A 13,794-nucleotide genomic window follows, 5' to 3' on the forward strand; every position below is an offset into this window, starting at 1 on the left:
CTGAGCATTTGAAAACAGATCCAGCTGTAATCTATTCACCCCATCATTTTTGATCCACTTAATTCTTTCTGATTTTAGTTTTAAACATGTTCATAACTTTTGAGGAAAGTATATTTAAATTCTGGTTTGTACTTGAAAGTTAAAATTAGCAGTCTTCTTTGAAAATACTGTATTAACAGTGTCTAACACTGCTTTGTCCCTCTGTAGTGTCTCAGGGACTGCATTATTCCCAATGTTTTTGTGCCCTTTAGTCCAAATAACATAATTTTCTCATGTTTCCCATTTGCAGCGTGATGGCCAGTAGCCAGTCACAACGTTTTGTGTTGAAATGGCAAGGATATGCTCTAATGGCCTCCCTAACAAAGACCTTGATTACATCTGAATTCCAGGATTTCTGAAGGCGACTTTTTCATGGTGTCAGCCTATTTGTTTCTGACTGATTATCCCTTCAGCACTGCTAACCTTTCACTCCTTTGAATCTTGGACATCAACAGAACATCTTTAATCCAAAATGAAATTAATTTAGGGAAAGCAACAGTGTCAGAAATGACACAGTTAAGTAATTTCTATACAGCACAGTGTTTATGAGCATAACAAATTGTTTTTCTATGAAAAACAATGTGGTAAGTTGTGAGGACTTCTTCTGAGGCACCGTTAAGCTTCGTAGCACAACCTACTCCTCCTGCCCAAATCTTTGCCATTCCTAGAACTGCTCAGCCATATGTTTGCTGTCTAGTGAAATGTCCCTATAGGGGACAAGGTTTCTGTGCAACTGAAATAGCAGCAAAGGCCATGTGCCGAGCCCCTGGATGGGTGCAAATAATTGCCCCCCAAATGAACATAACCTAAACAGCCAAGAAAGGTTTATAGTTAGTACCTAAGATATCATCAGGGACATAGACTACCTTGCAGGGGAGTCAGTGGCCTCACCTCTCCTCTCTGCTCTGATCCTCATGGAAAAGACCGGTGTATCCCATGCTTAGCTGTGCATTACAGAAAGATGCTTTCTATCCCAAATTGCCGAATTCCACCTATTCCAGGGCAATAGCTATGGTACCCAGAGTCCTGATGCAGCTTTTATTTGATTTAAGTGTTCTCTGTGGAAGCACGGGGCTGGGAAAAGCTAGTCATGCCTGTTTGCTTCTCCTGCCCCAGGAGACACCAGGCAAGGCAGAAGAAGGCAAGGCAGAAGCAGGCAGTGCTGGTGGGTCTGTAGTAACCAGAGGAAAAATACCCCATGCAGGCATTTCCCACTGCCTCAGGAGATGTGGTTGGAACAAAGTGTGTCAGAGCCCCACAGCACTCACAGGAAGAGCAACCAGTGGGAGAAGCATGTGACTGTGGCCCCCTAAAATCAGCCAGATTCTCATTACCTGGGGTAGGCACTAGATCAAGGTGATGGCTTTAAATAATGCTGTTTATACGCCAACATCAAGCTACTGGTATTTCTAGCTTAAGGGCATACACAAGCCAGGGAACTGGCAACTGCACTCGTTCGTCAATGCAAAAGCATGATTCAAGATAAAGGCATCACACTTCAGTTTAGATGTTTGTTCCATAGCATTTGGCCCATTTAAAATATTTCTGAAAGAAGAAAAACTAGTTTACAGTAAGACAGAAAAAGGCATTGAGACTACACAATTCGTATTTCCCCTAGATTCTCCTAGAGACCCCCAAGGATTACTTTACTGAGACACCAGTATACCAAAGTGTCCCATTTCTGTGCTGCTTTGTACCACCTACCTTATTGTTTTTTGCTTTCAACACTATCAGTTCTGTTGCACTTTTCCTGTTTTGGAAAGTCTCCAGCTCTCCTGAGATTTTTTAAGTGACCTTTGCATAGACTGAAAGTGTCAATACTAGGCACTAGCATATCTGCATTTAGTTAGGAACTTAAAAACCCAAAGATATCATTATTTTAATCCCAAATCTCTGGAAAAATAAATAAAATTAGAAGTTCCGTAAGGAGAAGATGGGGGAGATGAGTTATGTCACAGAGGGTGCTGGCCTCTTCTCCCAAGTGACAGGGGACAGGACAAGAGGGAATGGCCTCAAGCTCCGACAGGGGAGGTTTAGGCTAGACGTTAGGAAAAAATTCTTTACAGAAAGGGTCATTGGGCACTGGAACAGGCTGCCCAGGGAGGTGGTTGAGTCACCTTCCCTGGAGGTGTTTAAGGCACGGGTGGACGAGGTGCTGAGGGATATGGTTTAGTGTTTGGTAGGAACGGTTGGACTCGGTGATCCAGTGGGTCTCTTCCAACCTGGTTATTCTGTGATTCTGTGAAAAAAGGAGAAGACAGTGAATAAATAAACAAGCACTAGGTGAGCTGTCCTTTATTTTTTTCTTTTGTTACTGTTTCCAGATCTGGAAAAAACACAATTTGTACCAAAGTGAGTGTTTATTTCCCTTTCTCAAGGAAATAAAAATCTGAAAACTGGTGTTTTATCAGAGAGGAAAATTTTCCATTTAACCTCAGAGAAGCATTTACAGGTTGCAACAGGAAAAGCAAAGGAAATACACGGCTTGTTTACAGCCATAACTGTTCCTTTACTGGTGGCTCAGGGACAGGAGATGAGTTGTGCTTGAAAAGCTCCGGACAACTCCCACGTTCACAGAGCTGGACGAGGCTGGGCAGCTCCAGCAACCTCTCTGGGACCATGCTGCACTGCAAAGGAAGGGAATAAAGCAGGTACAGAGCAAAAATCCAGATTCATAAGTCAGTTAGTTTCAGGACATGGCAGATTCTAAGCTGCAGAGTGTTTTCAGCTCTCTGTTAAGAGTCTAGGATAATAAACTGGAAGCTCACACAAAACAACAGTTCATGCTGTATGACTGTTTTTATGGAAGCCTGGTGGATGATCTTCACTTCAAATATTTTATTACAATCTGTTTGCAAAAAAATGATACCAGGGATATCATGCTGCCTCCATTCCTTACAACAGTCACTGAGGACTTAGAGTCACAGAAACTCTGACACTAACAGTGGTGAGTGTTAATGGTAAAGGCTAAAGATGGGGAATTTGTCCCTGAGTCTAGGTTAGAGACTGGGGTGAACTCCTCTTTAAAACTGCTGTCCATAAATCTCACAGCTCATCTTTTCCAGGATTCATTCTGTTTGTCTTCTGGCAGCTACCTCCAGTTAGTCTGCGTCTATACAAAAGTGTACCTAAAGCTAGACCAAGTCTCTAGCTTTACAGTGATGCATAGAGATAAAGGTGACCTTTACATTTTGCATTCACATATGATGTCTGCCTCTTAACTATCTGCTTGGTCACATCAATTCATATTCTGAAGTTCAGGATCTTTCCTAGCCTTGAGAATCTGTGTTCTTGACTGTAAAACTAGTAGGCAAAGGTTCACATCAGTGCTGCAGCTTCTAACAAGCCAAAATAAACACACATACCTCTCAGAGTTGTTTTAATCCCATACAGAAGCCAGGGGGAACCCTGGTGATGGCATGAAGACAGTGACAGGGGATGAAATACTCCACTTCACGTGGTTAGCATGAATGTGACAGTGTTACTGAACACGAGCTAATGGAGGCAAAAATTAATAAGCTGCTACAGTGTTTTTTGATTAAATAGTTTTCCAGAAGTCTAGGTTTAGTTTGTCTGGTTTTTCCTTAGTTGAAAATAGAGTAAGTGTAATGGGAAGAATGAACATCTTAGCTACTTAGCTGGGCTTGGTAGTAAACTCTTACCTGATGAATTCTTTATTTGTGTGCTCAACATTAAGCACATGCTTAAACTCTGTGCTAGCAGTAGACTGGATTGCTGAGCACTTTCCAAAATTAATCCCTCTAGCCTTAAGATTTCTGGGGTTTATTCACACCTGCCCCACACTTCATCGAATCATTTAGGTTGGAAAAGACCCTTAAGATCATCAAGTCCAACTGTTAACCTAACACTACCAAGCCCAACACTGAACTGTGTCCCTAAGCACCACATCTATACGTCTTTTAACCACCTCCAGGGATAGTGACTCAACCAATTCCCTGGGCAGCCTCTGCCAGTGCTCGATAACCCCTTCAGTGGAGAAGTTTTTTCTAACAGCCAATCCAAACCTAGGAAAAGAGACATTATCCCTCAGGGTCCCAGCAGGGCCCTTTATAGCTCACAATCAGCTTTATTTCCTATGCTGCTTAATTTCACAAGTTGAGAGCTCTTTTGGCTGAGAAATATGCAATGTATTCTAATAATTTTTTCATCTAGTAACTGCTGTTTTTCAAAAAAATGAGAGGTAATAAAAAATGGTACTGAGAGAAGCGTAAATAATTAGAGATGAGAATGAAACAATGATGTGATAAAACCATAGGACTGAAATGATCATACTGGAAGTAAAAAATTGTGGCAGTAAAGATGATTTTCCCCTATAGGTAATATTCAGCAATAAAATCTTGTACAGGAAAGGAATATTGAACCTGTGAGATGACAATGTTTACACACATCAAGAAAGTAGCATTAACACTCTCTCAGAGACATACTAGTTGTGTTTTACTCAGAAATAATCTGACAATTTATACAGACAGGAACAACAGGAAAGATGGCATCATCCAAGAATGAGAACTTAAATAATTCATGTGGAAACAAACACTCTATTTTATGTGTTGAGAAGCTTTTATTGGATCACCACAATCCTTCAGATTAGTCACACTATGGCTCTGAAATGTTGAATTATAGTGTAGTAATTTTCCCAATAAAAGGAAATAAAGTAAAAAGCATGTAGCTTTGGTCACTGAACTAAGCTGAGTTTTAAGAGCCAGTCCCAGTCTGGTGCAGAGGGGGAATTTCTTCACACTCTTTCATAGACTCTAGTGCAGATAACTCCTTTCATGGCACATTCCTAAGGCACAAAGGAAAATATTAATATATAACATAACATAACATAACATAACATAACATAACATAACATAACATAACATAACATAACATAACATAACATAATATATAAAATATAGAATATTATAATATATAATATAATAGATAATATATAATAATAGATAATATATAAACATCTTGCTGACAGCAGGGGTCTCTGCTGTGGTAACATCTGAAGTCAGTGAAAATCCATATGTCATGTTTTACAGCTTTATGTATTTACATAATTGTTAGAGCAAAAAGCTAAGCTATTTTAATATTACAAATGGAGTTGTTTCTATTTTAACATCTTCAGACTTGCTTGGTTTCATATATAATGATAAATAGATTGTAAAATTAGGCTTGTCTTCCAGAAACAAGTTTACCTACTTTGGTATTACTGCTGGCTTGACAGAAATATCAGCCCCATCTAGTTTATTATGCAATGGCAGACAGACACTTTCAGTTTTACAGAGGTTTTTTGTGGAAGCAGAAGTAGCAGAGTAGTTCAGAGATCAGGCTTCTGGCCTAAAAAACTTTGTGCTTATGAGTCACAAAACATTTTGCCTGACTGTTTCACCTTTGTGAGCGTCAGTGGCTCCCGGTGACTCATAGACACAGGATGCACGTGACATAGGCAAAGGGACATTGAAAAAGACCTCATCAGTTGGCAAAAGACCTGGCCTCCTCCACAATCCTATTTAAGAGAAGGGGCAGACAGTAGGACGTCGATGGAGGAGGGACCCTACATCTCTCTTTTTCAAAGGTGGTTTCAGAATTAAAAAAAATTACACAGAATTACAGACATGAAGAGATGCGAAAGCAAATCACCTTTCCAAATGTATGAGGGCTTAAAACATAAGGCAATCAGAACAAGGCGGCATGTAAAAGTGTAATAATTTCAAACAAGTGACCAAAATCAGTTAGGCTCCGCTCTTTAAAAGCTTTAGATAACTTTACTGCAAAAGCAAAATCTTAATGTTAGTAGTCACATTTACAACTAGGGTCCCTTGCTTGGCCAGCCCATGGCTAGAGAAAAGCAGATTGAATAGGGGATGAGAAAAAGCCAGCATTCCCTGGCCCTTGGGAAAGACATGGTTCTCTCACTATAGTGGATATTTTGAAGGAGCTGTCAGGATCTGCCTGTCCCCACTGCAGGTGACTGTGCAGGCATGGGCACAGAGGTGCTGGCTTTCAACAATAAACCTCAAGCACCTGCTTAATGCGCTCAGAATGCTCATGAGGAAAAAAAGAAATGTAAGTGTGTGCATTTATGTGCTTTAGTGGAAAAAGATGTGTGAAAAGGTGTAAAATTAGCTTTCTAAGGTGGACAGGCTTTATTCTGAAGACAGGAAAAAGAAAAAAGCCCGTCCAGCAACAACAGTACTCAACTTGCAAACTTTGTTTGCATTTCACAAGTTTCTGCTATTTGAAAACCTCATTTCTTTTAAGAATAATGATCTTGAGACCAGTAAGTATGCTGTCGGTTCATGGTACCTCTGCCAATATAGTCATTTTAAAGACAATTTACTGTATGGAGCAATGCTTATTTCCTTCCAGATTCTTACCTAAGCATTGTTCCCTTTTTCTCCCTTTTGACCTTTATCAGCCCACAAGGAGTGTGAACTTACCACCACCATTTTCCCATCAACCAATCTTCTTTTTATTGTGGTCTCTTTGCCATTCCACTTCTGCACTTGCACCAAGGCCCCTTTCTCCAGGGTTATGACACTCTGCAAAGGCCAAGAGAAGAGGTTCAAACTGCAGCCCAAGCTTTGCAGGTTAGAATGAATGGAAGTTCACTTTACTTTCAGCAAGATCTACATTCTTGGCTAATGGCATGCTTAGTAATGTTAGTTTCAGCGCCATACTGTTACATTTCTCCTTTCAGTGCTTTCTTTGAATAATTTGGAGAACTCATAATGCACTAAAAGGGTAGGAAATACTGCTGTGGTGCTCTTCTAGGACACCAAGACCACTCAGAGGTCATTAGCCCCCTTACCTTGACTTTCCGGTCGTCTGCTGTTGTTTCATCAAACTGCTGGCCCAGTTTGAAAGAGATTGTTGTGTTTTTGAAGGTGCTTTCAGTTCTGATGGTTACTATGTCCCCTTTCATACTGATGATCACATCAGGCTTTGTCAAACCACCTAGTTTCCGGGTAGCTAAGCCCACTCCTAGAAATCAGAAACAAAACTGTCATTACATTCTAGAAAGCAAGGAACTCTGTATGCTTTCATAAATGGAATAATAAGGACCAGCTTCGTCTAATTAGAATACTGAATCAGATGAGACAGTGAATCTTCGAATGTGGAAGTTCTGTGTTCAAAAGCTGAGGCAGTCCCCACTGATTGAGTGCACCTTCAGCAAGACATAAAGATATACATGAATTTACAACTGTGTACATTTAGATGAGAAGAAATAAAGAGGTTTACAGATACGCATGAATTTGTGTAGAGATAGAATAGGTAGAAAAAAATCAGAGGAAAGGTCTATTTATCATAAAAGCTTCCAAAAATCCTCCAAAAAAATATCTTGACATATCTGAGAATCCACACTTTGGTTAACCAGCTGCATGGGAGAAACTGGAAGCTGAACTGCCAATACGCTGGTGCTTGTTGATTGAAGCATATACTGGAGACTGGGCATACTTAGGTTTCTACTAACACCCTTAAGGATCCTTACATCTAAACCTCAGTGAAAAGTACAAGTAGGAAATATAAAAAATATTGAAGTTAAAGAGTGAAGAGTTGCAGAGAGCTTCAAGAAAAATAGAGTGTCAAAAGCCTTTTATATTGCCTAGTGTTTTTCAGTCCAGTTCATTGTCTACAAGCTGCAAGGTCTGGGGCAAGTTAGAATGAAGGCCACTTATTATTTATCTCTCTTTTATAAAAACAGAAAAGGGATAGATATAGCTATTGCCTTTGTTAATGCTGTGCTCAGATAAAAAGATCCATATAAAAGGATATGAAGTTATCAACTCTGCAGCATAACATTATTTGCAGCGGTTATTCTACACTGAAGCAGGTCTGTTCAGATCTTCAGAAAAATGTCTGTAGCTGGACTTTCATCCCACAGTTACTCAGGCCAATTAATTAACTGCAGTTCTTTTGTTACTTGGTTTAACAATTCAAATAAAGGGAACCAGTGTCTCACTGAATCATTTATATAGCAAAAGCAATGTTGTAACTGACTGTGCACTTGCTACATAGGAATGAAGGCAGCATTAAAATGAGAAACAATGCCTGGTTTATTACATTCTTGGCATTCTTCAGTAAGACATAGATTCATTCATAGGATTTAGACCTCTGAAACCGAAGTGTCATGAGACATCAGCTCCTTTATATATTGTAAATTATCAAAAGTCACGAGTTTAATGGTACAATCAAGAGAAACTTTAAAAAATGCTCTATCTCCGTAGATTCCTCTCATTACAGGAAACCAAATTAGATCAGGTCAGCTGAGTTAGACAGAATTACATTTATTATCGTAATTCAGTCTCCACCTTTCTGGTTTTCCATTTTAGATGCTAAAGGAAAGAAATTAAATTATGCTAGAAAAGTAATTAAAGTGCATTTGTGGCCAGGGAAAAGGCACAATCCCCATCCATGAGCAGAGCATAAGATGAAGAAATGACATTCCCAAGGAAATTTTATTAAAAAAAAAAAAAAGGAAAGAATATTTCTTACCCAATTCTTTCATATAGTCATCAAAATTTTCACTGGAGATGAGTTTCCAGGTTCCCACAAATCGGTTACACATTGTACAGGCTTTGCGAGGCAGTGGTCCTGAGAAGAGAGGCAGCGGCTACAGCAGCTCTTGGCGGGAGTCAGAGAAATTGTGTGCCCAACTCAGACCCCACTGGTCTTCTTTTAAAGATGCCCAGTCCCTGTAGTGGTCAGCACAGGCCAATAGGAGAGGCAGTGCCAGGGCAAGACAATGTGCACCTTGTCCGAGGCAGTCATGTCAGTACCAAGGCTCCGGGTGACGCCTGCCTCGGCTTCCCTCACTGAATAGATCAAAACACTGAGTCGAGTGTGGGGACAGGAACGTGAGGTTACCACTGCATCCACAGAGCAGTCAGGGGGCACTGTGGTGGGGTCTCAGCAACATGGAGCCACCACGCACAAAAACACTGCATCCACATTAAGCCCAGCTCTGACTATCCTCCCAATGCCATTCTGCTGCTGTCACCATATAGAATAAAATGGAATAGTTTCAGCTGAAAAGGACCTACACTGATCATCTAGTCCAACTGCCTGACTAATTCAGGGCTGTACAAAAGTAAAGGTTATACTACTAAGGGCATTGTCCAAATGCCTCTTACACACTGACAGACATGGGGCATTGACCACCTCTCTAGGAAGCCTGTTCCAGTGTTTGACCATCCTCTCAATAAAGAAATAAAGGAATTTCATAATGTCTAATCTAAACCTCCTCTGGCACAACTTTGAATGGTTCCTACATGTCCTGTCACTGGATACTGGAGAAAAGAGATCAGCATCTCCTTCTCCACAATTGTCATCCATGTGTTAATCAGGCATATCAAAGTCATGTGGTTTGGGGGAAAGAGCTGTCAGGAAGCTGCTGTACATAGTGTAAATAGCGTTTGGTTGTTTGATTTTTTTTTTCTTTACTTTCACAATCCATCTTAGAAAGGGTCTGTGTGTTATATCATTTGAAGGTAGAACTGAATTTTACTGTTCTGTTTTCTTCCTTTGCATAAGAGCAATGATCTCAAGCTGCAGGTTCTTTCATGAACATACCCAGGCACCACTGCAAAGAGAAGAAGTCACTAAACTCTACTGCCTTTCCTCTTCCACAACAAGGCACGTTCAGAAGATCAGTGCATCACGGGAGATCAGCTCGTGCTTGGCAGATGGGTGGCGTGAACAGAGGGCGAGCCATTAAAGGGCTTACTCTTAGTTCAAAGTCACTTGGTGAGAGGTGAGCAGTTGTACTGGGTTGGGAAGAGGGCATATACTGCTCTCTTTTTCATTTCTGTTCCTGGATAGCTGGTCCGTCATGGAGCTAAGGGCAGATTTAAGCCAGTGCAGTCATACAAGGTGTTGCATACAAATGGGTCCTACTGTTGCCAGATTTCTTTAAGTTATCCCACTTCCATGATGAGACTCCACAACCTCCCTGGGTCCATGTCTCCACTGTACCAAGAAACCCAGAACTGGACCCAATGTTCCAGGTGTAGCCTCATCAGTGCTGAGTAAAGGGTAAGGATAATCTCCCTCAACCTTCAGCACTCCTCCTAGTGCAGCCCAGGACACCACTTGCCCTCTTTGCTGCAAGGGTGCGTTGCTGGTTCATATTGAGCTTGGTGTCCACCAGGATGCCCAGAGTCTCTTTTGCAAAGCCAAGTTTGAAAGTCTGCAGAGCCTAAATTTGGACAGTCAAAAAATTTTTATAAATTTAGACCTAGAACTGTTGTGTGGCTGTTATTTAGAACTTGTGGTTAGTAAAAACCAGACACAAAAAACAAATCCATAAACTGCATGTATATTTGACAGGCAGGAATACAGAGCATTGTAGTTTAAGACACTTCAAACTATCTGAAAATATTCAATGTAAGACCATATCAACTGTAATTCTGTCCTGCCCCTTCCTAAAACATCTTCCTGGAGAAACTTATTACTTGCTACGTGGAAGGATTAGATTACTTCTTTCGTACTTGTGTGAACAGTAGCTTTCTGCTTGTCTTTTTTTAAGTATTTCACTTTCTGGATTATGACCGCTTAGAGGGGCTTTTCAGATCTGCATTGTAAAGGACACTGGGATTATAGGTTGTGGGACCAGATTTCTTGTGTTTAAAGTAGAAAGAGTGAGATGGAGCTGATGCTGGGCCAAAGGAGGGTGAGGTTTGGGTCTCATCTTCAAAACTGCCATGGTTAAGAAGGGGAGCATGCTTAAACAGGAAAACAACACAGCCTAAGCAACGAAAATTTTGTAGTCTTTGGATTATACTGTGGTTATGGGGAGATAACCAGGTCTTAAGTCACAAATTTTGGTCATAAATGCAAAATGTTTTTATCCTATCAGTCACAACATTAACAAGGATAAGTTAGGCACACGTCTAATCACAGTGCAGTCTAGGGAGGGAAGGACTAGAGTGAATGAAATGGAAACAAAGTGAAGAAGTAGGAAGCAGATGCTCTACCTGTAACATGTAAATAAACGTCAGTCTTTGAAGGTATTGTCTACTCATAGCTCTTCTAAAGCAGAGATGCTTTATATCACACTGTGTAAAGAATAGCTAGCAATTTTGTCCAATCTCTGGAAACAAGAAAGATCCTCCTAAATGAAACTATCCATTATTTTCCAAGGAATAATACAAAAATATTCTACCATTACGCCTCAGGCATTCTTTGTTCTTTTTTTTAATTGTCTTATCCTCACAAAGGCACTTTAACAAGACAAGGATGGTGCCTTTGGGAAATAAAAGAAGATTGGGACTTTGTAAAACCAGTCCCAAAGAAATTCGAGAAGAGCAAATTAGTCAGAATAGAACAGCTATACTGCAGTACCAGTAACCTTAAGAACAAAAGTGACAGAGAATTATTTATACAGACAAAACCCCAGTCTTATGCAGGCTCAAACAATGTTGACATTGCTACTATCCATCTCTCTGTCAGTAAGAAAATAAACACTTTCTTTTAAAAGACGTACATTCTAGAAAGAAATATGATCAGGAAATTGTATCTAAGTAGTAATAATACCTATGGAAATCAATCTTTTATTCAAGTTTAAAGGAAAAAATGTGTCAAGGATTGCAAGTACACGTGATAAGAGGGAGCTTCAGTTCCCTTTTTTGCTTATGGCTGGAGTAAAACAGGATTTGAAATCAATACACTTGACAATTGTGAAGAAGCACTAGAGATAAAGGCTAGAATCAATAAAAATAGCTAAAATTATAGAGTTTTTCAAGAAATACGGAAAGTAAATTTATGTCAATTTTTTTAAAGGAAATATGTTCTGGAAAATTCAGTGCCAAAAAAAGGATAAATTAAATTCCTAGGAGAGTAATGAAGAAAATAAAAGTGGATAACAAAGGCCAAATATCTGTTTTGTTGTGAGGACACCAAGGATGTTTTAACATTGACTCTATAAAACCAAGGGATCAAGTTTGAACACAAAGCCAGCAGTCTGCCTGTTCCCAAAAGCTACATTGGAGGGTGCAGATCACCTTTTATCTCCTTATCTGGAGCATCCCATGAGATCAGACCAACACTGCTGAAGCCAAGGGAATGGCTCAGGACAGACTGCAGAGCTGGGTGCACACCAGGCTTCACTGGCTAGGATGCAAAAGCACTCGGTGTTCCATCCAGTGAAATCAAAGAGTTAAAAGAAAAACAGAAAAATAACAGAAAGGTCAAAGCTCCAAATAAGTCTTGCTTCATCTTTCCACTGAGATGCTAAAAATCTGTGGGTGTGAGTCCCCTTTCCCTCTTGTGATCCAAGAAACCTGTAAAACAGCAGTGAGCGAATATGTTAACAAGCAAAAAACTCCTCTTCTCAGAATTCAAGGGTGGCTTGCTGCCCTAGAAGTGTCACCCATGGGGTTTGTAGAGGTTTGGCAAGATCCTCCTTTTGTCAGTGAGGAATGCTATGGGATAGTTTCTGATTTTTGGAGAATAGTTCAGCACTACAGAAGAGAAGGAGATCTGTGTTGCTCTGCAGGCAAGGACAAGATATCGATCTGCCTTTACCCCTCAGAAATGTGTTCTATCACCTCCATCCAGGTCTAAGAGCACACTCCTTTGCTGTCCAGAGAGGAATTATCTCAATTTGTTCAAGAACTCACTAGGCTATTGCCTTTTTTAGAGAATAAATTTTGGCCTCCTTCAGGAAACAAATTTCAGACATGGTCATATTCCACAAAAAACTTCTCTAATGCTTCATTATGATGCTGGCCCTGCTAAAGTTTACAGACAGAATGTCATTTTATTGAAATAGTCAAAAATTGAAGTTTTAAGTGGTTTTATTTATTCATAAAACCTGAATTCATTCACCAGGTACTAAAATAAATGGTGATGTTTTCAGAAAAGATTACCTGCCTCTGAAAAATAAGTCTGTGAATGCTACAATTGTAACTACAAGCTTCATTAAGAATGTAAGATTTCTGGAAAATAAAGGCTGCTATATGAATATTGGAATGTTGGAAATTTGACCTCTGAAATATGGTGTTTCTCTGTCTGTAGACAATGGGATATATTCAACTATAGGATGATCTTTAACAGATATTTATTGCTTATTTAAGTCAGCATTGCTGCTTCTTATGATCATCACTTCCATGTCGGTTTTCTACCATTAAACTGTAGCTTTATACTGGCTTTTGGAAATACTTTTAATTCTTCTGAAGCGCTAAGGAGATTTAGGATTATTTACATGGGCTACTGTGAAACATATTTCCCTCCTCTATGTAACTGCTGTGCTGTAAGCTGATGAAATTTCACAGCCAATGAAGCCAAGGTAAAAACAGAAGAGCTGTTTGTTTATGGCTTTTTTAACTGATAGTCTTTTGGAACTGCTCTTAAATGACCCCCTAACTCATTCAGAGTGTATAAGTGCCATTTTCTTTTCTCCTCTCCGGTGGTAAGAATAGCACAGAAACTTGGGAACAGCCTGAGTCATGCAGAGGAAAGTTCAAGTGTAAGAGGTCTCTGCTGCTGGCAGTAGGCACTCAGCACCATTGCCTCTGACAGCTGACCTCAGGAATGTCAGGAATATGTGGAATTTTCACAGATCTTAATCACAAATCCCAGGATATGCTCATGTCCCCATTTTGTGTTTACTGCGCAGATTTCCAGGCTCTTCTTGTCCAGGCTTTCCCTAGAATTCTTTTTGTTTTGAGGTCCTCAGTTTAAGTCTTGAGTCCTCCCAGGTATAGAAATCATGACTTCTCTAGATGTGAAGTTTTGGAATAGGAG

General features: G+C 40.0%; 1 protein-coding gene across 1 annotated transcript; it reads right to left on the minus strand.

The window, feature by feature from the left end:
• Positions 1 to 4,353: 4,353 nt before the first annotated feature.
• LOC138719223 (myelin P2 protein) lies at positions 4,354 to 8,727 on the minus strand. Its single transcript, XM_069854298.1, has 4 exons — positions 8,545 to 8,727; positions 6,860 to 7,032; positions 6,489 to 6,590; positions 4,354 to 4,843 (listed from the first exon to the last, which is right to left on the minus strand). The coding sequence occupies exons 1-4, from the start codon at positions 8,615 to 8,617 to the stop codon at positions 4,793 to 4,795; spliced, it is 399 nt and encodes a 132-aa protein (XP_069710399.1). The 5' UTR covers positions 8,618 to 8,727; the 3' UTR covers positions 4,354 to 4,792.
• Between the last annotated feature and the right edge of the window lie 5,067 nt (positions 8,728 to 13,794).

Source organism: Phaenicophaeus curvirostris, chromosome 3 (assembly GCF_032191515.1).
Source record: "Phaenicophaeus curvirostris isolate KB17595 chromosome 3, BPBGC_Pcur_1.0, whole genome shotgun sequence".
Taxonomy (NCBI): domain Eukaryota; kingdom Metazoa; phylum Chordata; class Aves; order Cuculiformes; family Cuculidae; genus Phaenicophaeus; species Phaenicophaeus curvirostris.

Excerpts from the sequence above, each read along its gene's own strand:
- LOC138719223 (XM_069854298.1), bottom strand. The coding sequence starts at position 8,617 with ATGTGTAACCGATTTGTGGGAACCTGGAAACTCATCTCCAGTGAAAAT. Across the intron at positions 7,033-8,544 it reads TGACTATATGAAAGAATTGG|GAGTGGGCTTAGCTACCCGG; the intron begins GTAAGAAATATT and ends TCTGATTTCTAG. Across the intron at positions 6,591-6,859 it reads CAGACGACCGGAAAGTCAAG|AGTGTCATAACCCTGGAGAA; the intron begins GTAAGGGGGCTA and ends TGGCCTTTGCAG.